The sequence below is a fragment of the Dothidotthia symphoricarpi genome, assembly GCF_010015815.1.
Source record: "Dothidotthia symphoricarpi CBS 119687 unplaced genomic scaffold P153scaffold_21, whole genome shotgun sequence".
Lineage (NCBI taxonomy): Eukaryota > Fungi > Ascomycota > Dothideomycetes > Pleosporales > Dothidotthiaceae > Dothidotthia > Dothidotthia symphoricarpi.
The window spans coordinates 155642-177623 of NW_022985028.1; the positions used below are offsets into that span (position 1 = coordinate 155642).

At 50.4% G+C, this 21982-nt stretch overlaps 13 protein-coding genes and 1 non-coding gene across 14 annotated transcripts; 8 read left to right on the forward strand and 6 right to left on the reverse strand.

Annotated features, from left to right (window-relative positions):
• Window positions 1–702: 702 nt before the first annotated feature.
• Window positions 703–1878, reverse strand: P153DRAFT_426000 (B3/B4 tRNA-binding domain-containing protein). The gene has a single exon (XM_033672581.1). The coding sequence runs from the start codon at window positions 1770–1772 to the stop codon at window positions 1053–1055; it is 720 nt and encodes a 239-aa protein (XP_033519339.1). The 5' UTR covers window positions 1773–1878; the 3' UTR covers window positions 703–1052.
• A 1099-nt stretch (window positions 1879–2977) lies between these two features.
• On the forward strand, window positions 2978–4162 carry P153DRAFT_116865 (negative transcriptional regulator). The gene is made up of 2 exons (XM_033661946.1): window positions 2978–3060; window positions 3115–4162. The coding sequence occupies exon 2, from the start codon at window positions 3330–3332 to the stop codon at window positions 4083–4085; it is 756 nt and encodes a 251-aa protein (XP_033519340.1). The 5' UTR covers window positions 2978–3060; window positions 3115–3329; the 3' UTR covers window positions 4086–4162.
• Window positions 4094–4995, reverse strand: P153DRAFT_349065 (uncharacterized protein). Its single transcript, XM_033666234.1, has one exon. It carries the CDS (start codon window positions 4971–4973, stop codon window positions 4239–4241), a length of 735 nt encoding a protein of 244 aa, XP_033519341.1. The 5' UTR covers window positions 4974–4995; the 3' UTR covers window positions 4094–4238.
• Window positions 4996–5531: 536 nt separating this feature from the next.
• P153DRAFT_370278 (uncharacterized protein) lies at window positions 5532–6017 on the reverse strand. The gene is made up of 2 exons (XM_033669002.1): window positions 5719–6017; window positions 5532–5609 (listed from the first exon to the last, which is right to left on the reverse strand). Exons 1-2 carry the CDS (start codon window positions 5888–5890, stop codon window positions 5572–5574), a joined length of 210 nt encoding a protein of 69 aa, XP_033519342.1. The 5' UTR covers window positions 5891–6017; the 3' UTR covers window positions 5532–5571.
• On the forward strand, window positions 5709–5803 carry P153DRAFT_t108. Its single transcript has one exon. It is a non-coding gene; the product is annotated as a tRNA-Glu (tRNA).
• Window positions 6018–6541: 524 nt separating the features above from the next.
• Window positions 6542–7222, forward strand: P153DRAFT_400453 (uncharacterized protein). The gene is made up of 3 exons (XM_033671824.1): window positions 6542–6813; window positions 6867–6999; window positions 7058–7222. The coding sequence occupies exons 1-3, from the start codon at window positions 6685–6687 to the stop codon at window positions 7090–7092; spliced, it is 297 nt and encodes a 98-aa protein (XP_033519343.1). The 5' UTR covers window positions 6542–6684; the 3' UTR covers window positions 7093–7222.
• A 1091-nt stretch (window positions 7223–8313) lies between these two features.
• P153DRAFT_400454 (uncharacterized protein) lies at window positions 8314–9469 on the reverse strand (the record flags this gene model as incomplete). Its single annotated transcript, XM_033671825.1, has 3 exons — window positions 8314–8640; window positions 8706–8816; window positions 9269–9469. The coding sequence occupies 3 exons, from the start codon at window positions 9467–9469 to the stop codon at window positions 8419–8421; spliced, it is 534 nt and encodes a 177-aa protein (XP_033519344.1). The 3' UTR covers window positions 8314–8418.
• Window positions 9470–10843: 1374 nt separating this feature from the next.
• On the forward strand, window positions 10844–12155 carry P153DRAFT_379053 (carbon catabolite repressor CreA; the record flags this gene model as incomplete). Its single annotated transcript, XM_033669839.1, has 2 exons — window positions 10844–11157; window positions 11210–12155. The coding sequence occupies 2 exons, from the start codon at window positions 10844–10846 to the stop codon at window positions 12153–12155; spliced, it is 1260 nt and encodes a 419-aa protein (XP_033519345.1).
• Window positions 12156–12811: 656 nt separating this feature from the next.
• On the reverse strand, window positions 12812–13211 carry P153DRAFT_370282 (uncharacterized protein). Its single transcript, XM_033669003.1, has one exon. The coding sequence runs from the start codon at window positions 13154–13156 to the stop codon at window positions 12989–12991; it is 168 nt and encodes a 55-aa protein (XP_033519346.1). The 5' UTR covers window positions 13157–13211; the 3' UTR covers window positions 12812–12988.
• A 331-nt stretch (window positions 13212–13542) lies between these two features.
• On the forward strand, window positions 13543–14247 carry P153DRAFT_370283 (uncharacterized protein). The gene has a single exon (XM_033669004.1). It carries the CDS (start codon window positions 13548–13550, stop codon window positions 13884–13886), a length of 339 nt encoding a protein of 112 aa, XP_033519347.1. The 5' UTR covers window positions 13543–13547; the 3' UTR covers window positions 13887–14247.
• On the forward strand, window positions 13981–14920 carry P153DRAFT_116920 (uncharacterized protein). Its single transcript, XM_033661947.1, has 2 exons — window positions 13981–14547; window positions 14603–14920. The coding sequence occupies exon 1, from the start codon at window positions 14074–14076 to the stop codon at window positions 14530–14532; it is 459 nt and encodes a 152-aa protein (XP_033519348.1). The 5' UTR covers window positions 13981–14073; the 3' UTR covers window positions 14533–14547; window positions 14603–14920.
• A 1703-nt stretch (window positions 14921–16623) lies between these two features.
• On the forward strand, window positions 16624–17309 carry P153DRAFT_116965 (uncharacterized protein). Its single transcript, XM_033661948.1, has one exon. It carries the CDS (start codon window positions 16844–16846, stop codon window positions 17225–17227), a length of 384 nt encoding a protein of 127 aa, XP_033519349.1. The 5' UTR covers window positions 16624–16843; the 3' UTR covers window positions 17228–17309.
• An 828-nt stretch (window positions 17310–18137) lies between these two features.
• On the reverse strand, window positions 18138–19608 carry P153DRAFT_300490 (P-loop containing nucleoside triphosphate hydrolase protein; the record flags this gene model as incomplete). The annotated part of the gene is made up of 5 exons (XM_033664331.1): window positions 18138–18425; window positions 18513–19138; window positions 19210–19262; window positions 19315–19516; window positions 19569–19608. The coding sequence occupies 5 exons, from the start codon at window positions 19606–19608 to the stop codon at window positions 18138–18140; spliced, it is 1209 nt and encodes a 402-aa protein (XP_033519350.1).
• A 221-nt stretch (window positions 19609–19829) lies between these two features.
• P153DRAFT_434668 (uncharacterized protein) lies at window positions 19830–21952 on the forward strand. Its single transcript, XM_033673099.1, has 2 exons — window positions 19830–21005; window positions 21062–21952. The coding sequence occupies exons 1-2, from the start codon at window positions 20064–20066 to the stop codon at window positions 21491–21493; spliced, it is 1374 nt and encodes a 457-aa protein (XP_033519351.1). The 5' UTR covers window positions 19830–20063; the 3' UTR covers window positions 21494–21952.
• The last annotated feature ends 30 nt before the right edge of the window (window positions 21953–21982 follow it).

The following is a 21982-nucleotide window of genomic DNA, read 5'->3' on the forward strand; positions in this document are numbered from 1 at the left end:
ACGCGCGAAGACACTCCCCACATCTGATGTGTACACGTGTGAGGCTACAGAAGCTCTAGAACCGAGAAGATTAATATCTTGCGCATGAGCAAACAATATGCCCAACACGGTCGCTCCAGTGGACTGGACTAATATACCTCATGCCTGATACTGGGCGGAAACACCGCAATTTCCATTTTGGACCGGTAGAACACAAACAGGGATGTCGTGAAACAGGCTTCTCGAACAGTAGTACGCTGGGATCTTGCAATTGAGAATGTCCACGTATCGAGATACCTATTCAGCATGAAGCTCTGAGGGCTTCCACGTAGAGGCAGCCGAGAAAAAAGCAAACGGCATAACAGCACAGCGCGCTAACGTCGATCCGAACGTCATGTCCAGTAGTATTCTAGGAGATACGAGTAGGTTGCATTTCGCCATCCAATGGAAATCCCTATTATACTCATCAGTTGCGATCAAAGGGAAGCACAATATGAACACAGCATCTGTATACGGGAATGGAGAGTATATCTCTGTATGCTCATTGTTCATTGAGGCAACTTCCAGCGTGGTGTCCTTGAGCTGAATCCTATATCAAAACTACTGAACATCAGAGAAATGACTTTTGAAAGAACATCACGACTGTAATTCAACTAACAAGAGACTAATCTATACGCACTCGTATGATCCCGATCTTCAATGTTGGATATACCACTACAAAGTGCGTCGATTCTTTCCGTAGACCATAGTTGATTATCATGTATCCAATGTCACCGTTTTGAATTACTCTTGGTACGGCAACACGTGCTGACCACAGTGGCAAATTGCTTTTGTCATGCCATAGGTCATTCTCTGGTTGCTGAAGTTACATGAATATATGTCTTTCAGTTGCTTAGATTAGTTAGTAAATCCCGTCCGTCGTTACTCTTGAAGTTCTCCTACAAATCTCCGTTGAAAAATGGTAAAGGCGTTACAACATAGCCTGAAAAAATGATCGCATATTGATAGTTAAGATACATCAAACAAGTACTTCAAAGACAGGTCTCTTCACCAGCGAGACTACTGGATCAAGCTCACGATGCTCGAATGACCCGACGCGATATGCGTACATCCGGAGACAAATTGCTCAACAATCGGCCTAACTCATCAGCGGCATCTTCCAGGGCATTATCAGAAAGAGGCTCCAGTGCATCCAAGATGAATAGAATACGCGTTGTTGCATCGGATAGCGCAGTCCTGGAACACTGACGCCAGTTCCAGCGACGGCAGGTAACTCCTGCGTCATCGCACCACACGACTTCTCCAGCAGGTGGAAGCTCCGTTACGGTTTCCCCGGCTGAGGACGTGTCGAATTTCTCCTGACCAGTTGCACGGATCAACTTTGGTAATCCACTGTATTTGTCCAAGTCCTCGCCACCGAGCGGAATTTGATGTTTGATCGAAATGGCGTTGTAAATATCAGTCAATCGGTTGACTCTTGGAAGACCTCCCTCTGCACGACGCATCAGAGATTCCAGACTGTTGCGCTCTTTCTTCGGTTTGGCGCCAAAGGCTTTGTATGTGTCTCGCCATGCGGCAACGTGTGGTATCTCGGTGACAGCTTGTCGTGATAACGACTCCCGTGCGGACGCCTCAGCCTCTTGTAAGAGGGCCTCGCTTGTACTATCGCTAGGACCAGGTGGAATGCCTTCAACGACCATCAATAGTGCGCGGTAATCAGGTCGTAATTGGAAGACATTTGCAGCTATGTGTGCACCCTTCAGAATTGCTTCTGCATTCGCGGTCTTCGACATGGTGATTGCGGCGAATAAACGATGAACAATGTGAAAATGATAGTCCAGAACTTGGAATGAAAGATGTGCTCTTGGATGTCAAACCAGGCACTGTAGCATTTGTAGTTGTCTTGCACCAAGAATATTCCAATTATTCCAAAACGGCGTTGCTATACCAAGCAGAACTAGCCAAATTCGGTTAGCAGTTCTGTGAAATCCTGGCTCGAACAAAGTTCTCACGCCCTATTGTCATTCTAGAGAACCTCAACCACTTTTAACAACGCTAACAAGAGCAGATGAGTCTGAAGATGAGAAAGTCCCACTGACTGGCTAAATTGCTTGACACTTGCGGGGAAAATTGTTGTCGTTGAACGGTTCCGGGCTTCACTACGGTCAACCAGCCCCCTGTACCGGGCGGGGGCCCCCCAGTACCGGGCGGGCTATCCCCCGCTACTAGTAATTCACTCCCCCGTACAGGGGGATAACCCCCAGTACTAGGGGGCCTATCTACTAGTACGGGGGGGTACCCTTATCAGATCTTTCAGCCACACTTCGTAGCCAATCAATTTACTCCTACTTACTTAGTCTCGTGAGGGCTGAAAACCATACCCCCCTCGCCAAAATCCATCCTACCAAACCTCAACAATATGCCCCAAAAATGCCAGAATACCTGCTAAAGTAGGGATTTTACCCTAACAACTGAATCTGGTGATAGAATTCCTTCGTGGGTGATAGATTCTGATGAAGGTTGTGATGGATGGATAGGCACAGTGGGCACGGTAGGTGGGCACGGTAGGTAGGCACAGCAGGCAGGTAGGCAGGCATAGCGGGGTATTGTGGAATGAGCTTTCTATCCCCCTGATCAAGAACGGAAACAGCGTCCGTACCGGGGGATAACTATCCCCCTGCAACCGGGGGCTCATTGACCGTAGTGTTAGTACCTTGACCTTATGCTTGCGTTGCTAGTGTCTATCCAAAATGGGGAGATTTTACAAATAGGAGACCCCGCACTCTATCATCCATATGAACGTCGGGGGTAAGTTCGGGTCTAAACGAGCAACATTCAGCACTACGTCTCTGAAGTCTACACAAGCAGTAAGCCTGGAAAGGACTGTAGGTGCTCTTGAACTCTTTAGATCTGTGCAAAACTGCCATGTTCTTCTGATCAGATACTGTATTGGCTGCATCTCACCATCACGCCAATTTAGATTCCCACCGTGATGCTAGAAAAGACATCCATAGAATATGAGAAATACAAAGATACGGCATGGATGATGACTGTGGCTTAGCTAACGGGGGCAGTGACACAGTAAGCCTATATTTGCAGTGTTCTGGGCACCCTTCGACTCACAACAATGACAAGTATGAACCCCAATTGGCCCGAATTCAATTCAACTTGGATACATAGGAGGATACCCTTCGCCAAGCTCGGTAGGCTCCTTTCTCTTTGACATTTTCCACTTGTTGGCGTAAGCCGTCAATATCCGTTCAATATCCGTAGTCACAGTTTATATCAACTCAGCATAGAGTTGCTTCTCTTCTTTCTCCATCGAACTTTGACATACCGCACATTCCAAGATGTATCTCCGTACGGTCCACGCCGAACACAACATCTCTACATTGCACCAATTCATCCGTGCCAACCCCTTGGGTATCTTTACCACAGCCATCGAATCACAAGCATTTCCCTTCATCCAATCTAGCCATATCCCCTTTGTCTTAGACACCAACGACAAACCCGATGAGACCGACCTCGGTATTCTCCGCGGCCATATAGCGCGCGCCAACCCCCAGGCCAAAACCTTGATCGAACAACTCAAATCTCAGTCTGGAAATGAAGCCAATCCAGTAAGCGGCACTCAGACACTTTCCCGCGATGTCATGATCCTCTTCAACGGCCCTGCACACCATTACATAACCCCAAAGTTCTACCGCGAAACAAAACCAGCAACAGGGAAGGTGGTGCCCACATGGAACTACTCCGCTGTACAAGTCTACGGCCGTGCAACAATCTTCTATGACATCAAGGCTGCTACCACGGGCGCGTTCCTCGACAAACAGATTAGGGATTTGTCACTCCAGTCAGAGATTGAGATCATGGGCAACACAGAGAAGCCTTGGCTGGTAGATGATGCGCCCGCCTCGTATATTGGAATACTGAAGAAGGCTATCATTGGCGTTCAGATCGAGATTACCGATATTGGCGGCAAATGGAAGATGAGCCAAGAAATGGGGGTTGGGGACCAGGCAGGTGTCGCGGAGGGATTAGAAGCATTGCAATCCGATGTCGGCGAGGAAATGGCAAGGACAGTGAGGGAGAGGTGCAAGAAGTGAAACATGCTAAACTCACGTCATAACTCAAAACTCGTGCCGTGTTTGCTACACAAACGTCAACACACTCTTGCAAGTTCTACTACGTGCATAACTGCTCCAAGATTCTGTACGGACTGACAAAATATTTTTCCACGAGAGACGAGTCACAGACTGTCAAAATATATCAACAACCCTCTCCATAGCCACCCCAAATCTCGTCTCCCACTTCTCCTTCAACTCCTCCGTACTCCCTGTATCCTCTGGAATACTCTGCTCCATCCCGTTCGTCACGAAGCCTTCCTTCAACGTCACTTTCCCCGACTCTCTGAACCCCAACCGTTTGTAGAGACCCACCAACCAATCATTTGGCTTACAGTACAGCTGTACGCGCGCCCTTTCTTTCCTCCCGCCGTCCTCTACTTTCGCAACCTCGCCAGCCGTCAACTCCGCAGCAGTAGCCACACACGCCGCGACGAGCTTGCTCGCAACCCCCTGCCCACGATGGGAAGGAAAAGTATACAAGTCAAACAGATGCCATCGCGCCTCCACCGCCCAGTCATCTGGAATCTTGTGTCCCATTTCCGGGAAATAGTACGCCGAGTACGCCAGAGGTCCACGGATTGCTGCGAAGCCCGCCCATTCTCCTATCATCAAGGCTTCTTCGGCTGATAACGTGGAATCCGGGGTCCGGATACAGACCAGGGTTGTCGAGTTGACGAAACGGGAATGCCAGACGGAATCAGGGTGAGCGGCTTCTACGGCGTGCTGGAGTATGAAGCTTGTGGGGTCGGCTTCGAGGGCTGCAAGTTTTTTGTCACGCATCTTTTTGATGAGGGCGGGGACATGGGGAGATGTTGTCGGGAGGCGGAGGACTGTGTATTGGGCGGAGGTGGGAGGTGGCGAGGCCATCAGGATGGTTGTATAATTGGTGTATACAAGATGTTGTACACGTGGATGGTTTGGAATTTATCCGAGTAGTTGTAGTAGTGCTAAATATCATGCAACTAAAAGAGCACTCAAGTAAGTACAGACTTGGCACTTTTAGTCCTTAGCGTGATTGCGCGTCTACAGTAACAGTCAGACTGCTGATACTTATACCCTTACACATGTACAGCGCTTTCTCCATGAGGAAGGCCGAGGCCACTTATCTTCAATACCCCACGTATAGCACAGAGTCGTTGAACAAAGCAAACCGGCTAGTCGAACGACCATCATGCCAGGCGACCGTAAGCTTACTATGGAGCAAGGCTGGATATATCCGAGCGTCAACAGCGCCGTTGTACTTAAATCTCACTCAGTGGGGCAAATCATGTGGTGGGAATAGAAGTTGAGCATGATTTCTCCGAGTACGGTGGAAAGATGATGTGATTGAATAGCTTCAGGAAGAAAGCCAGTCAGGAAATAGAAACTGAAGATAAGGAGCATGCGTAGAAGTCAACGACCCCGCTTTGTATGATAGCTTCGTCGTAAGCTCCCAACATCGAAAGCTAGAACGATGCTATCCATATCAACATAGCAATACTGTCACCATTGAGAGTTGAACAAGTAAGTCAACGCTGTGTCAGTGTCTTCTCGGCAAATTTTGTCCCAATGTAAATTTTTGCACTTGTCCAACTTCCATCAATCAGTACAACAGCTGAAAAATCCGAAATAGTATAGTGGCTAGTATACCCCGCTCTCATCAGATCATCAGAAACGATAGTGCCGGGGAGACCGGGGTTCAATTCCCCGTTTCGGAACACTTTTTGTTTTGCCCTTTTGCTGGATTGGCTTTTATTTTGCCTTTTTGTCGGATTGTAAACACTCTTTTTGCAGAATCTCGCCATTTCATGTTTGCGATCAATAGGGGTTCCCGTTCTGGGACGACCTTCTCGCTCAGCATCCGTCCGCGAGTAGGGGGGCTGCGGTAACTCCCCGTTTCAGAACACTTTTTGTTTTGCCTTTTGTCGAATGGTACTATCTCAACCAGCTTTTTGCCCACACCTTCACCTTTTGCTTCATGCGTAGAGCTAATGGGACGACGCACACACTCCGCACAGTGGCGGTATTTGGAAGTCACACAATGTCCCAAAGTCGACGATCAGACGCTTCAACGCTCAGGTCTTGCCGCTCCCGGGCATGCACTCACTTTTGACCAAGCCCATCATGGAACTCTTGGAGCTGCTGGCTGAAACAGGTCTTCGGATGTCGGCACCATGAATCTGAAGGGCTGTGCTACATGAAAGAAAAGAAGATAATAACGAAAGACACTAGGTGTCGTAGAGCAGGCGTGTCCCGAAGCCCTCGTTCAACATGCCACAACCCAGATCACCCATCTGACTGTATGAACCATCACTTGCATCAAAACCTTGATAAATGCTTCCAAACGAGGTGCTTCTATCTTTCGCCACCATGTTGCTCTCTTGTTTCATCCCACCTGGTGCGGCGCGCTCTCGAAACACTCCAAGCATGATCGCCAATACCTGTCAGACTGTTAACAGCATCACCACCCCACACACATGGCGGTATAAGAAGTTTGTGGGAGTCGTGGGAGTCGTAGATAGGTCACTGCATACCGCCTTGAAGTCCATCACAACCCCTTTCACTGAGTCGTTATCTACTTGCGAAGAGATACGAAAGAATGCGCCTGTCTATATCGCTCATCGTCGTGGCACTCAGCACGGCTTTCGCATCCCCAGTCACCACGCTAAAGAGTTCCAACAACGATGGCGAACTGACGACAAGGGGGACCAGGATGGGGGAATGTGGCGTACGTATCTCGACAGACAGTCCCAGTCGATTTGCGTACTGACAACCTTGTAGCAAGATTGCTGGAACGAAGCCGCCGTCCGAGCAAAGTGTGACCCAAACATAGACGACAACTGCTTGTGCGGACCGTTCTTCGACGCGGTAACTACATGCACAAGCCAGACATGCAATACTGATGAGAACCTTGGTATGTCGTTCCACATGCTCGACACATCTCGATCAAAGTGCTGACGTGCAATTTGTAGCTACGTTGGATCTCCTGGAACCTGCCTGCGAGTAGATGCAGAAACGCTATAGCGATTCCAACAGAGTGTGCTCAGATACTAAGAAGGGAAGACAAGGGTACCAGGGAGCGAACTGGAGAGAATAGAGAAGAAGACGGAACTTGATACCCCACATGAATTAATCCTTTGCTACTTTTAACTTGGTACGGATGCACGAACTTGCATTTCCATTTACTGATGCAGACAAACATATTTGCATGCGCGTATACGTGTCCCGCTGTGCTGACCGCAACTACAAGAACAGATCGTGAGATGCAATCGCGTGCAGTTGATTGTGGGGTATGGGTACCAGTGTGGACTCAAACTGATGCAGTATCCGATTCAAGATTTTTTTCATGGCAGGTGCTCATGAGTAGATAGTATCCACCCCACTATGTGTGGAGTGACTCACCAAACGTCCTCTGTAAGATAGTCCAGGAATCTTGCCGGCGCAGGGCGAGCAAGTTCTCCAAACAGGCAAGATGCAGTCCGGGGAAAGCTCGCACAAGGTGATGATTGGATATAGACGGGAGGATTACGAGAGAGAAGAACTCATTCGAGGATAAGAAGAATACAATGAACTGCCAAGGAACGTGGATAAGACAGTGATGCAGATCTGGCTCGAGACATTACTCATGGGTCAAGAGAAGATCTTCTCACCAATATTACTCTGGACTCTGGACTATTGGAAACCACGACTATTCGTCCCCATAGAACTAGCTTTCAGCTCGAACGGTATCATGGAACAAAACATCATTCGTATATGGCACGCAATTCTTACATTCTTCGTTTGCCACCGGATCGGTTCCGCTGCAACTCAGATCAGAACTGCGGTTGTGGCTGATCCATCCTCTGTGCAAAGTGCCTCTGACGAATTCTAGAAGTCTAAAAGTGTGGGGTATGGGGCCGGTTAGCGGGTAAAGGCAAAATGCGATGATCATAAAATAGAGTTTCAGATTGCGATCCGCAAGAGCATACCATCTCGGGTGCACGGAGAGGAATAGGATGACAAGGGAGTGATTGGGTAGAACTCGGATAAAGAGAATACTACCTTCCTTTTGTCCAAAGATGATGAATGCCACAAGCTCCTTTTGGATTGAACCTATCTGTGTAGGAATCACCTTGAGAGGTCGGCGAGCGTGGGCTTGTTTGTGCAGAGTCTCCGCTTAACTATGCGCTATAGATCACACAGACGCATAGGGGTGACGCCTCTTCATCAAATTGTTGAACAAGCACAACTCTGATTCCTTCATGACGTGACCATGAACCTCAACAACATGACATCAATAGGAAAGTCTCGTCAAAACAGCGTGGAGGATTCTTTCTTATCTTCGTTTCTGATGTCATGCCGCCAGACGTTCCCAGTTCGTCTTTGCCTCGAATCGGACCGTCAAGGCCTTCTGATGGTTGTGGTGCGGGGCCCCAGAAACGCTGGCGGGCGACAATCGTAATTCGTTGCGCCAGACACCGAGATCGTCCTCAAACGCGTAACTTTCCCCGCACTGCAAATAGACATGGGTCCCGTCCTCGTCCGACTGGTGTTTCGTGATCAAACTTATGGAGTGCTGACGCCGTCAAGGAAATTGTTGTGTCAGAAAGGTTGGGCAACGAGCTTATGAACCCTTCTCACGGTGGACACAGCGACTGTCGAAAATTGGACAAGTGTCGGCAAAGATGGCCTGGGGAGTGAGTAGGTCCTAGATTCCAATTGTTGAGTAATTGCGACAAACGTGTTTGTCTCCTGATGAAAGACGAGAGTCAGTCGAATTCATGGCCATAGCTGAGGCCGGCTCAAAGCGGTCGGGGCGAACATCGGCATGATACGAGGGTCCGTGGTGGAGAGATGGATGCAGACCGTACCTTGCAGGCTAAGCATTTGGAACACTGCAAGAGGTCCAAACGCCACTAACGTAGTATTTCTGCAGCGGAGCCAACCACGAGCGGCAAACCCGAGACGTCTCGTTGTAACGCTGGCGATTGCTCGGAGAAAGCGGGCAGATTAAACAGCGGGGCCGGCTGATGAGGGGCTAGCGGCGCTGTCAGAAAATTTCTCGAAGAAGTGATAAGAATAGCGGGCCAGGTTATGCCAGATATCGCGATACTTTCTGAAACTGATGTACGACGGTGTGGTTTTTCGCACACGTCTACTCCGCAGGCAAGTAGGTAAGAGTCCTGGAGGCGAGCACGTCATACCTCGGGGCATGCGGCCAGCATGTCCAGGCGTCCATGACTAGACACGGTGTCTCCCCCACGATCGAAGGTGATGGCCAAGCCACAGGGGTGTCCTCGCCAAACATCGCCTGGGGTTCCGCAAGGGCAGGCTGGAGATAGGTATGCTTCACACTGCGAGCCAATCTGAGTAGTGAAGACGGTGGTGTGGTCCAGGCCAGTCATCTTGTTGCATGCAAGCGCCCGCACAGGCGATGGGCAATCATGGGCAGCATCGCCAGACTTGCTCTCCCACTCCGATCATACCGACTCGAGCCTCACTCCAATTTCTTGCGGGAACTTGCGTCAAAGGCGGGCCGTGGTGCGGGTATCGGTAGCACCTTGCTTCACCATCAGCACAAGCAGTCCGTGTCCAGGCAGGAGATGCGACACCATGGCCTTGCTTTTGATGTTGTGGTGCAAGTGAAGAGCATATCTCGACGTTGCTTTTTCCGACGCATGCCTACCCCAGGATCGACCCCCACAGCTTATACAACATTCTAGGGCGAGAGTTTGGTGGCTGCAGTGCATCGCCATCATGGCCATTTGGTACACCTACGCTGCATAAAGCATATGGCTGGCGCGGCAAGCGTCAGAGGCAGTCGCGTGGAGGCTGGCGACTGTTATCCAATTGTGCCTCGAAACCCCCAGAGTGCCCTATGGGCAGATGAGATGGTTGTGATTGAGTATCCACGAATCACTACCGTGTAGTCACCGTCACACACAGTTGCCCCGTCTTACTGTGCACGCTGAGCGCGCCAAAGTGGCAGGCGCAAAAGCGACCATGAAGAAGAAGCGGCTCAGCAGTGACAGCAGGCGCCTTGATCGTGATGTCCGAACAAAACTACCCCGGATGACGTCTCCATAGAGCGAAACTCTTATCTCTCCCCATTCCCCAACTTTTAATAGGCACTGCCACCTCACACCACCGCACAAATCACAGACACGCACACATATACACACACATCTGTCTGCCTCATTTGCTCACGCACGTTGCGCTGGCTACAAAAGCAACGGGCCCCCTTGTCTTCTGCTACACTTCTACTCCACACACAGCCTCACCAACAGCCACTTTGCCGACGTTCACCGCTGTCTACGCTACCACCAGGAGTCAGAGATTTTCAGTTGCAAATTTTGCAATCTGAGAATTGGTCCTGCTCTCCAACAATTTGCGGGCTCCACTACAATACCGAGCGACCGAAGGAGACAGGTGCCGCCCACCCTTTATCCAGGTACCAGCGATCACGTTCTCGGCCAGCAAAATCGACTCCGGACGCACCGCGCACGCCACATCGCCCACAACAGCCCCTTGTCCGCTTTCTCCACAGCTTCTTTCATCATCTGCGACTAGCCTGAGACACCCTGCACGATTCGACGCCGGCCTGCCAAGTACGCTAGGCACCTGACCAGGATTGTGAGTTCCGGCTGATCTTCGTAACCTCGTCAGCAGCCTCCAGCGCCATAATTTGACCCCCACATTCGCCTAGCCCGCCTTTATATCTGTCAACGCCCCGTCTGCTTTCCCCGAACTTTCCCACGCTCCGGTCACTATCACATGCAATGCTCGGAAACATCCTCAACCCAGACACTTCTTCACATCAACAACACTCTTCAACTTTACCAATACAGACTTCCATGGCCACCGCGACTGTGAGCCTTATGGCTCCACTTCTCCAGAACGGCCAGCAGCAGATGGGCCAGGAAGACTCTCGCCAAGATCTTCCGCGTCCCTACAAGTGCCCTCTTTGTGACAAGGCTTTCCACCGTCTTGAACACCAGACTCGTCACATCCGCACCCATACTGGAGAAAAGCCCCACGCCTGCAGTTTCCCCGGATGCACAAAGAGGTTTTCTCGCTCGGACGAACTTACCAGGTAAGCCTTATTTGTATCACCACCTTGCCTACACTGCTAATCACTACCCCAGGCACTCGAGAATACACAACAACCCAAACTCAAGGAGAGGTAAAGGCCAACATACAGCTGCTCACCAGGCGGCGGTTGCGGCGGTGCAAGCTGGTCTCATCGAGCCTACCTCTAGCCTTAACCACATGATGCCTCCACCTAAGACTATTTCTCGAAGTGCGCCCAACTCCAACATTGGCTCGCCCAATGTCTCCCCTCCCCACTCCTTCTCAACCTACTCGCCCAATGTCGGCAACGATCTCTCAGCATATCATCACGGCGGTCTGAGCAACAGCAATAGTCCCAACGGTCTGTCGCGAAACATGGACTTACTCGCTGATGCTGCTTCCCGAATCGAACAGCGCCCAATTCACCACTCACATTCAAGCCGACACCATCTCACAAGCCATGGATATCACCCTTACCAGAGCCGACTGCCAGGTCTCTCCCAGTACGCGTACTCGTCGCAGCCAATGTCAAGATCACACTCGCACGAGGATGACGATCCGTATGCACACAGGATGACAAAGAAGTCAAGGCCCGGTTCCCCAATGTCGACAGCCCCACCTTCGCCCACATTCTCTCACGACTCCGCAAGCCCTACACCGGACCACACCCCTCTTGCAACGCCCGCTCACTCACCTCGACTACGACCACATGGATTCAGCGATCTCCAACTCCCACATCTGCGACACCTGAGCTTAAATCAAAACTTTGCGCCTGCGCTTACTCCGATGGAGCCTTCGACAGATCGTGAACAGCCCTACGTCCCGAGTCAATCGTCTGGCCTTAGAATTGGCGATATCATATCAAAGTCTGAAGGAGCACAGCGCAAACTGCCAGTTCCGCAAGTCCCTAAGGTTGCAGTACAAGATCTTCTCAACGGCCCAAGTACAAGTGGCTTCTCGTCTGGAAATTCTTCCACGACCGCCTCGTTAGCTGGCGATGATCTTGTACATCGCATGTGAACTGCACTCCTTTGGCGCAGCATGGATCGGCGTTTTAGAAGCATTTTGATTAGCGAGCGTTTGCATTTCTTTGGGTCATAGAAATATTCATGACGGGTGATGCCTACGGCACATGACGACTTTGTTCGCCCTTTCCATTCTAGATGACTTAGTCCACTACCCCACCTGTATAGACATTTACAGTTTTCTTTGTCGGCTCAATACCCCGCGAATCTTGGACGATTTCGCAGTCTTGTACCTCCACTCCGATTCATTGTTTGCATCAAGCCTGGCGCTTGGAGGAAGCCTGCTTATTGGCAGGCCTCACTTAGACAGAATTCCTCAGCCCAGCGCGTAATTGTAACCCAAGCATTCCACACTCCACCCTTTGACTTTATTTTGCGGTGACGTGATTTTAGATTCCGTTGATGCAGCACGATTCATCTTTGGAGGGGTACATATTTTACAGTAGTGTCCCGCACTATTATGAACACGGTAGCTTTCACAAAACTCTACCAGTGATTTTGCTTCACTTCCCCGCATAAATTCATACCCCCGCATGTACACTATAGAATTGGCGAGACTTCCAGGCGAGCATCACCACATCCCATCACATCACAAGAACGTTCAGAGCAACCAAATTATCCGCCCTCCGTCCCGCGGGTTTGCGTGCGGGTTGTCTCAGCCCGAGCAGTGTCGCAAGCATGGCGGTGAAGGATTCCCACCCATGCCATGTCTCAGTCTAGTCGCGATGGCTTTGTGTGACCCATTCTCCCCCACACATCCAAAACTTTTTCGTCGCGTTGCACCCTTCTCGAGTGCTGATACGATAAGCCGAGTGTCCCCCCGCAAGCTCATATCGCATCACAAGCACGCCAGCTTGCCCAGGGACTAGACAAGGTGTCATAGGAACCAGACAAGGTGTCATGATACGCTAGCGTCGGCTGTGGAAAATCAAAAACTTGCCAAACGTGGAAGGTATGCATTCGATCCCTGGTGGTTATCCTTGGTGGTGATCTCATTGGGTTTTTTGCTTATCTGTGTTTGCGTCTGTGTGCATTTCGAACAGGAAGGGGAATGTGGGGATGGAGAGGGCTCGGCGACCCCCGGGGACTGGAACGGCGTTTCATTCGGTCTAGGATGATGCCATGGATGTCGCGACAAAAAGAATTGGAATTTAGTGAGTGTGCTGTGCCGGTGGTGGTTAGCACTCCGGTTACAGCTGGGCATGCACCCCAGATTGGAGCGCAGTATGCTCTCCGCAATCTCTATCTCTGGCGCATGGCGATCGACACCAGTGCGAAAAACGCATCGGCTTAAAGAATCGGTGGTCGCTCAACGCACCTAACAGTGACCGAGAAACATTCCGTGAATGCTCTTATCATGAGATATTATTACCATCATCGTCGTCACATGTCGCTATTTGCTCTTGTGAGCAATGGCCCGACTTCGTACACAAAATTGGTGGGCTCTTTGAAACGGAAATTGTCACAGTCAGGATTCTCGCAAACGAACGCCAATCTGCTCACAGGAGGGAGCACCGCGTTCCTCCATCTCCACTTCTCTCCCTCCCTACGGCCAAATCCTAAGCCCGTTGAAGCAAAAGATAAGCAAACTTTATCACCACAAAGCCCGTCCTCGGAACATCCACCCCGTGTCTCCGATCCACAAAAACTACCTCCTTTCTCAAATAATCCCACAGAACAGCTTCTCTGCTTATCTCAATGTCCGAGTCTATTAGAGACATGGTGACCAAGATACCCCCTGCTGACTCGACATCGATACATGAGCTAGCGGGCTTCTAGATCTTTCCGTTTTGGTGAACCTTCCGCTCCATTGACATCCGATTCTGGGGTCTCCACAGCTCCTGTCTCCACACTAAGGACCGGAAAAATGAACACACCCGGATGAGGCTGGATCTGTGCCTGAGGGGGTGGAGATGCGGCTCGTATCTAGGGTGGAAAGTTATTCCGATGATTTTTCGCACCAGTTGGAGTGCAGGATTGGATGGGATAGGGTACCGGATGTGGCTAACGTTCCGCCATGGAGGGGTCCGCGTCACATGGTCGATATGGCCTGTGGATTGTACATGGCGGATGGAATGGCAGAGGTATTCGGTGGTCTGGAAGGGCGAGGCAGTACCAATTTTCCGTCCAGGAAGGATGACAGGGTTCCACGTTTGATGAATGAAGGACGAAATCCAGGACGGGTTACGCGTCTTGCAAGGTCAGATACCAGTCCGTCATGTTACGATATCACCAGATGTCTCAAAATATTCAAGGCCATGCCGCACTCGCATACCGGGTTCCTGGTACATCACGGAGGATTGGTGTCATGTGTCTCGCAGGTCAACGGTTCGAGTTGTATGTCGTCCCTGCATCAGAACGATGAGGGCTGACTCAAACTGCGATGTGTAAGTATGCGCCATCATGCCACCACACGATTAACTGTGTTGAGTATGTTCGCAGTATCTGCTTGTAGCAACCGTTCGGTCGGCAGCCGCCCGCGGATTGTAAATCACCACCAAGATCCAGAGGCACGAGTCAAGCTCTGCAGGTCTGTGGCTTATCATCCCGCTGCGCACACTAGCTTCTCACACGCTCGAACGCCAGCGACATCCTCAGCATGTGTGCAATCCATCCTTATCGCTATACATCATCTCCTTGCAGGCTGCTCAGCGTATCAACAGCCTGTAATACGCACGTTGCGACGAAGGGGTGTCCAGCAGTGTAACTATAAGATTCTCACATGCTACAGATAACTTCGACGCACCTCCACATCCAGACAACGTCGCGATTGCCAGAGACTACATATGTACCCGCTTAGCGCAGCAGCAGACAGATCTTCTATCATGCCCCTAGCTCTCGTATTCGTACATTGATCAGTCCACCTGCAGGCTCTCGTCCTCATTCTTATTCTCCTGTGCACAACATGTGAAAACCCCCACATGTCTTCCCCAGACGCAGATCCCCAGCTCAGGGTCCGGTTCGTCTGGCCCGGCACACGCCCAGTCACGACACTGCATCCCCCGAGGTACATGTCGGTACAAAGGGTTATGTACATATGCCAAGTCGCCACTGACGGCAAAAGTAGGTAATGCGTCCTGGGGAAATTGACCGACGTTCTAGACCTGCCAACGGTCGTGCATTTGCACCGAGACAGAGCCGCCATGTGTGGCGCAGTCGAATGTGGAGAGCTGGAGGGTAGCAAGGGCACGTGTGGGAAACTAGACTCGCGATTCGTCCGTTATGGCGTTATCGCGGGAGAGAAAAGGTGGGGGATATCGGTGTCCGATTTTCGCATGGCTTGGAGACTTCCGACTCCGAGGTACCCTCTGCCGGGCAATCTCGGAAATTACTTGCATCGGTGGTCTGCGAGAATTGTGCATCAATAGGTATCTACAACGTAGATATGCATTTGCATCCAACTTTGTGCCGATGCTCCCCCTCCTCCCGCGTTTGTACTTTTATCTTCGCCCGTGTCTTGCGCCTGTCTCGCGTCCCTACAAAGGGAGCGACCCACAGAGATGTCGAATTACGGTGATAAGCCCCCCTGATTATACCCGCAATCGGCTACTAGCCAATCAACAGATCTGCCCTTGTTGCACTGTATTCCCGAGTATCTGCGTTCCAATGGGCATGTGAAGCAATGCATAGGTACGTAACTGGATTCCAACCACGGAGAGCTCACCAACCCAACACCCATCCCACCGTCCCTAAATCTTGCTCTGAAACTCCTAGCCCTGTCTTCCCCACATATTTACCCCAGCATGTGCCAGTTCGAATCCCTGCGTAAGGGTGAGGACGATCTGTGATCTAACGTCGATGCTGACGTCTTGCATGATGCTCCATCATGCCATCATGTAAATATGATTGGGAACCATGTTATATTATTGTTGGCAACACGTATGCATGTATGCACGTTTGCTCTGATGGTGTTGTCTGTCAAGATATGGTCTGTGTACGCTTCGCTCTATCGCAGCCGTCAGACGTCTAACGTCGTGCCTGAAATCGACAGCAGCGACCCGAATGGGCAGAGCGAGAGAAATCGTGTATAATGTCGTCACATGCATCTCTCACATTGTGTTCAGCCTGCAGCAGAAGCATTCACATGTGTCTTCCGTTCTGCTGGTACGGCCTGCCATAAGGCTCTTTTTTTCACAATCCACGTCGCTCATTGTTTGGATGGCAAACACTCCACCATCGACATGGCAAAAGAGGCATCGAAGAACGATGAAGATGGCAAACCGACTTGATAAAATCCTTTAGCATGTTCACGATGGTAGCATAAACGAGAGTATAAGAACCACAAAGGAAGATACTCACAACGCACCACGTTCTGTTCGACGGTCTGGCACACGTATGAGGCTCAAATGCCCCGATGCACTCGCCCCGGGTTGTGCAGTTTGTTAGAGGATTGTGAGTCTGACAGTCTCATGGGCAGAATACCAACAGATGATACCTGGCTGTAACGATCATTTCTCTCTTGGCGATTAAGCATTGGACATTGTTGAGCAGATCTAGAAGGTGGTATCGTGTTGCTGATCTTTTACCTACTCAGCCAGACGGTAACCCAAGGCAAGCTCTACGCTGATCGAACTCTTATGATCACGGACAGACATAGAGCATAAAATACGTTAACTGATTGGAAGTGTTCTAACCTGATGGACATGATATTTTTGCAGCAAATGCACCCCTATATCAAATATCATGAGAGCATCATCTTTATTGTTTTCAGGTGTTTTCTCTTGCTCACTCTATTGCCCGACTTCTCAACCTCGTTGTACAAGGGCGGGAGCGATATTCTTTTTCACGTCGCCAAGATTGACTGTATCCAATTGCAAGAATTCGGTTACTATCGTGTTAAAGTTGTTCATATTGGATGTTGTGGTTATGCATCCCCTTTGGGCTCATTACATATTCTCCTATTCCTTTCTATCTCGGTCCGAGAGTCTCCGAATGAGAACTTTTCTATCTCGTGACACGGGGTACGCGGGTACATACTCGGTGACACAAAGCATTGTGATAATCCAAGCAAAGCTAGTAAATGCGAAGGTGACATCCGCATATTCTCCATCCCGTCCCGTCCCTTGATAACAGCTGGTGTTATTCTTTTCGAACCCGTCTCTGCAATAAAGGAGCTAAAGTCCATAAGGCAGGTGTGGCGGACAGACTAATATTACCGTGGTTTCTTTTGCGAAGCCATCGATACTTTCGTGGATGAATCTCCTCCTATGATGTCCATATGTACCTAGTACATGCAGCCACGATTTGAAGGCTTACGTATGGCCCCCACACTTGATGGCTGCAGAGCCAATCCCGCTTACCCCGGCATATATGGAAAAAGCAACGTCGATATTACCGGACAGCTGACCCGAGGATCTGGGACGCGGAGCGGTTCTCCGCAACCCACCCCACAGCTGAGGAGTAATTTATCCTAGACTCCTGGGCGCCGTGTGCACGTGTGGGGTTGCTTGTTGGAGATTTGTCCTTGGCCCTTGCTTTTCCGCTCGAGACGTAAGGAGAAGGGGGTCGCTAGATGCGGCACGCGATAAGGTAAAGGGCATACAGTAGATATTTGCCTTGATCCCGCGTCTGCCGCCAGTAAAATTCGATTCACTGAAGGCGAAGTTGCGATAAGAGATGTATTAGACACAGTTGCAGAGTGCCAGCATGGTTGTTGATATCAGGCCACTTGCTGGGAGTCTGTAGAGACTGTACTGTGTATTTGATCATCCCAGGGTATCTGATTCACCCCGCACGGGAACCTGGTCGTGATTCTTTGTCGGGGAGGTGCGACAAGGTCTGTCATCGGTGAACAGCGCAATAGTCTGCGGGATTGAGGCTGATATTATCCGGGATTGCGACATGTGCGACTTATGTGACGAAGGACCATGTACCTCAGACTTCAGTAACGTACCGTTGCAGCGCAGTGATTCTCCGACGGAAGTTCGCGCCCGCGTTCAGGCAATGAGAATTTTAGCTTGCCCCGATCTTCGAGCGATTATATGGTAGTAAATCGTGCCATTTTGCTACTTTGTCGCAAGGCGATTTCCGTGGTATGCTCCGGTCGAGCCTCTACAGTTTCGACGTCGTTGGTATCTTGTGTTTCGTCTATCAGAAGTCCCTCAGTGGCGACTTCGTCGTCTTCCACCCAACCATAAAGCTCATCAGATTTGGGCGTCTCGTCTTCGTTCTCTTCAATCTCTGCAAAAGACCTCTTAGGGGGTCTAGACTGCGCGAGGGGAGCTGAGATGTCATCTGCAGCTATGCTGATGTCGCAGAGGCCAGTCTGTTTTATTTTAGCAGCTGGTCATGAAACAAGATAGTCGTATTTATCGGTTGTGTTGTGAACCGCAAAAGACTCTGGATGACCTACGTTGTCAATCGTGAACGGCACTACACTGCCTACGCCACCCTCATCGGTAAGAGCTACACCGTTGGCCTTTACGAGACCTGCAAACCGAACATTGATTAGTTTGTCAGCATCTCTTGTATTATTTGGCTTTCCTTGTCGTGGTATCCAGTCTCTGAACAGAACCAGTCGGGTGGAGATGCCATTCTCCCACTCGATCCCGGACATTGCAGGGACTAAAAGCGACCTGTTCCCGCCTCGAATGCGAGAAATGGTCGGGCAAGTGATGAGTAGCGCAATATCGTGCAGCGCGGCAAACTTGGTAAATGTCTTTATCAGCTCGTTAATGACTGCGAACCTGCGACCCGCTGCCCATTTCAACTGGTCGGTCTTGTTCTTGATCTCCATGTTGCGGGGATAGGCATTTTCGATGAGTGTAGAGAGGGAGTCGATAACGATGAGACTCGTTTTCGGTTGGGGAAACGAAGCAGGCGGATGCACGAAGAGGGCTAGAAGGTGTGCGAGTGTCGTCGCGGCGACATGGCGGAAGTGGTTGCGCAGTTCATCTGGAGATAGTTCAGATGGCGAGTCGCTGAGTGCAGAGAGCACGTGGCTAAATCGATAGGGGACGAGCGGTGGACAGGCCGCATCTGCCAGCAGTCAGCATGAATATTCATGATACACGGTACGTTGAGTCGAGCCCTTCACGGAATGCACCCACCAACCCAGACAACATGTTGTCCTTCTCGCAACGCGTTGACTGCAGCCTGTATTCTTCGTTCTGTTCAGCCTCAATCCCACTGGAGTATTGCCATGGTCGAGTTACCCAAATGCCGTCTTCCCGACTCCTGATGGGCCAAAAACCTCCGTCACTTTCCCTCGAGTATACCCACCAGCGACGGGATGGCCGGGCAAGCTGGGAGAGGCGAGGAGCTTATCGAGCTGCGAGATGCCTGTCGATATGGTGCGGGCGCCGCGTGTGTGTAGCGTTTGAAGGGCTTGAGATGCAGAGACCGTGGGCAGTCTATCTAGCACGACGTCAGGACTGGAAATGAACGCGCGGGGAAGTGAACTGCATACGCGCTGATGGGCATGGTACAGATACATCTTCACTAGCCATGGTGCAAGTAATATGCGGTCAGATAGGATAAGGCGGAAGCAATCGGAGTTCTGCCGTCTTGGTTATGTGACATGACGCGACTTGACGCGTCCTTTTCACTGTTTGTAAACGCGTCAAAGGCTGGCAAATAGCTCAGCACGAAGTCGCTATGATGCGCCATGTCACGGGAGCACGCAACGCCGATCCATGACTCGTAAATCACACCCTCCTACCTCGACCATGGCAATTATTCCAACTGAACACATTGCAATCAGTCGACTCATATCAGCCCGACATCAGTGTTGGACGATCTCGTGCACCATTCGACTCTTATAAACGACATCGAGAAATTCTGCATTCTCTTGGCATACATTGGCGACAAAGCCTAGTCGCCCGTCCTATCGAGGGTCCATCAGAGGAGACATAAAGAACAAGAGCTAGAGCACCATTGGAACCTTTGTTGTACCGACTCTGATATGTCTTCTAATATCCTCGACGACTACATCGCCTCTGCCCAGAAGACATTGGCAGACGCAGGAATCAATCTGACGCCTCTCACAATCCTCATCACGCTCTTAGTGCCCCTCCTTTCCCTCGTTGTCCTTTTCGGGATTGTCTCTTCTCAGGGCGACAAGCCTCTTCCTCCGCCCACTGGCTGTCGCAAACTTGGACTCCGGGGCCGTAGCAATCTCGAGGACCAGTACTCGAAGAAATATGCCCGAGGAGCCGATCCTACACCCGCGAAACCTTGGACCGTAAAAGCGCTGTTCATCTATCCTGTGAAGTCCTGTGGTCCTGTCGAGCTGGAGAAAAGTGACATCGTTCGTACAGGGTTGAAGTACGATCGCCAATTTTCCCTCGCCCAGCAGGTCACGAGCCTGCCATCTTTAGAGGGAGAAGTCACAAGCGAATGGCATTTCTTAACACAGCGCAAATTTCCACGTCTCGCGAAGGTCGAAGCAGAGGTCTGGATTCCAGATCCATTAGCACCTGGATACAAGGAAGATAGAGAATGGGTGAAGAGCGAGGGATGTGTCGTAATCCGCTTCCCATTTTCTCCAGATTCCGATTTCAGTTTGGGAGGACTCAAAAACTACGCGAAGATCATGGCAGCCAGATTAGCAAGGAGGTCAGAGCCCATGATCGAATTCAAGATACCTTTCAATCCGTCGCAAGAACGTATCATGAGTAAAGGTTACACAAATGAAGTTATGAACATCTGGAAAGATGCCCCTGTAGCGCTGAACATGAACTCTGAGGTTGACCGAGAAGTTCTCGCAAAGCTCAAGTACACACTCGGCACTTCAAACCCAATTGCTCTGTTCAGAATCGACACAAAAAGGTACAGAGAAGTGCAGAAATGTGCACCAAAGCCGGAGGACGTGGGGTTTCAGACAATCATTGGAATGCAAGATTCAGTAAGTCCATCCCCATCCCAAATGACCCCCAACCCTAGCAAACTAATTCTGCTCAGTATCCCCTTCACATCCTGAATCTAGCCTCCGTGCATGATATCAGCTCTAAGCTACCTCAGGAGCTATTGAAATTACCTTTGCTCAACGCCCTGCGCTATCGCGCAAATATCTACATCACCGGCCCGCCCGCCTTCCACGAAGACGACTGGAAGAAAGCGATGATTGGCTCAGTAGAATGCCATATATCGTGCCGCACAACGCGCTGCAAGCTCCCGAACGTGGATCCAAAAACGGGAATCGCAGATAAAAATGAACCAGGGACTACGATGCGGAAGTACAGAGTTATTGATCAGGGGAGCAAGAACGCATGTTTGGGCATGCAGGTTACTCCGCTAGGGGTTGGCGAGGTGAAGGTCGGCGATAGTATTGAGGTGTTGGAAACAGGGGAGCATTTCTATTTGGGCGGGTCCGGAAGGGTGATTGTGGGGTAAGGGTTTGAGGGTGAGTCTACACCAAGTACTGTTCAACATGAGTACAATGACCAAGGGTTGTGCTTTGGTTCTAGCATAGCCTGTTTTGAGCATGGGTGTCTTTGCAGCAACCATAGAGAAAGTCTGAGCTGTCGTGTTCCAAACATCCCACGAGAGAATACCTGGACGCAGTTATGCTCGGCCAGCCCTTTTCTGGCAACTCGAGTACAGATTGCAAGAGCAGGTGCAGCTGATGGCGGGTTTGTTAACGAAACTGCTCGGAGTGTCGAACAATTATGTGCACGCATGCTGCTTAATGAAAGTCACATGTGAGCTACCGGAAAATTCGCGGCAACACAGACGCTGAAGCCTTGTATCCGCTTACATATCATGCATCATAGAGTGGACGCAGCAAACATTACTCGCTTACTGGCTTGTTATTTGTGGCACATCGAAATCTGACAAGATAAGACCCCTGGTTCTACTGCCATAAATTGTCTGGGCGCTAAA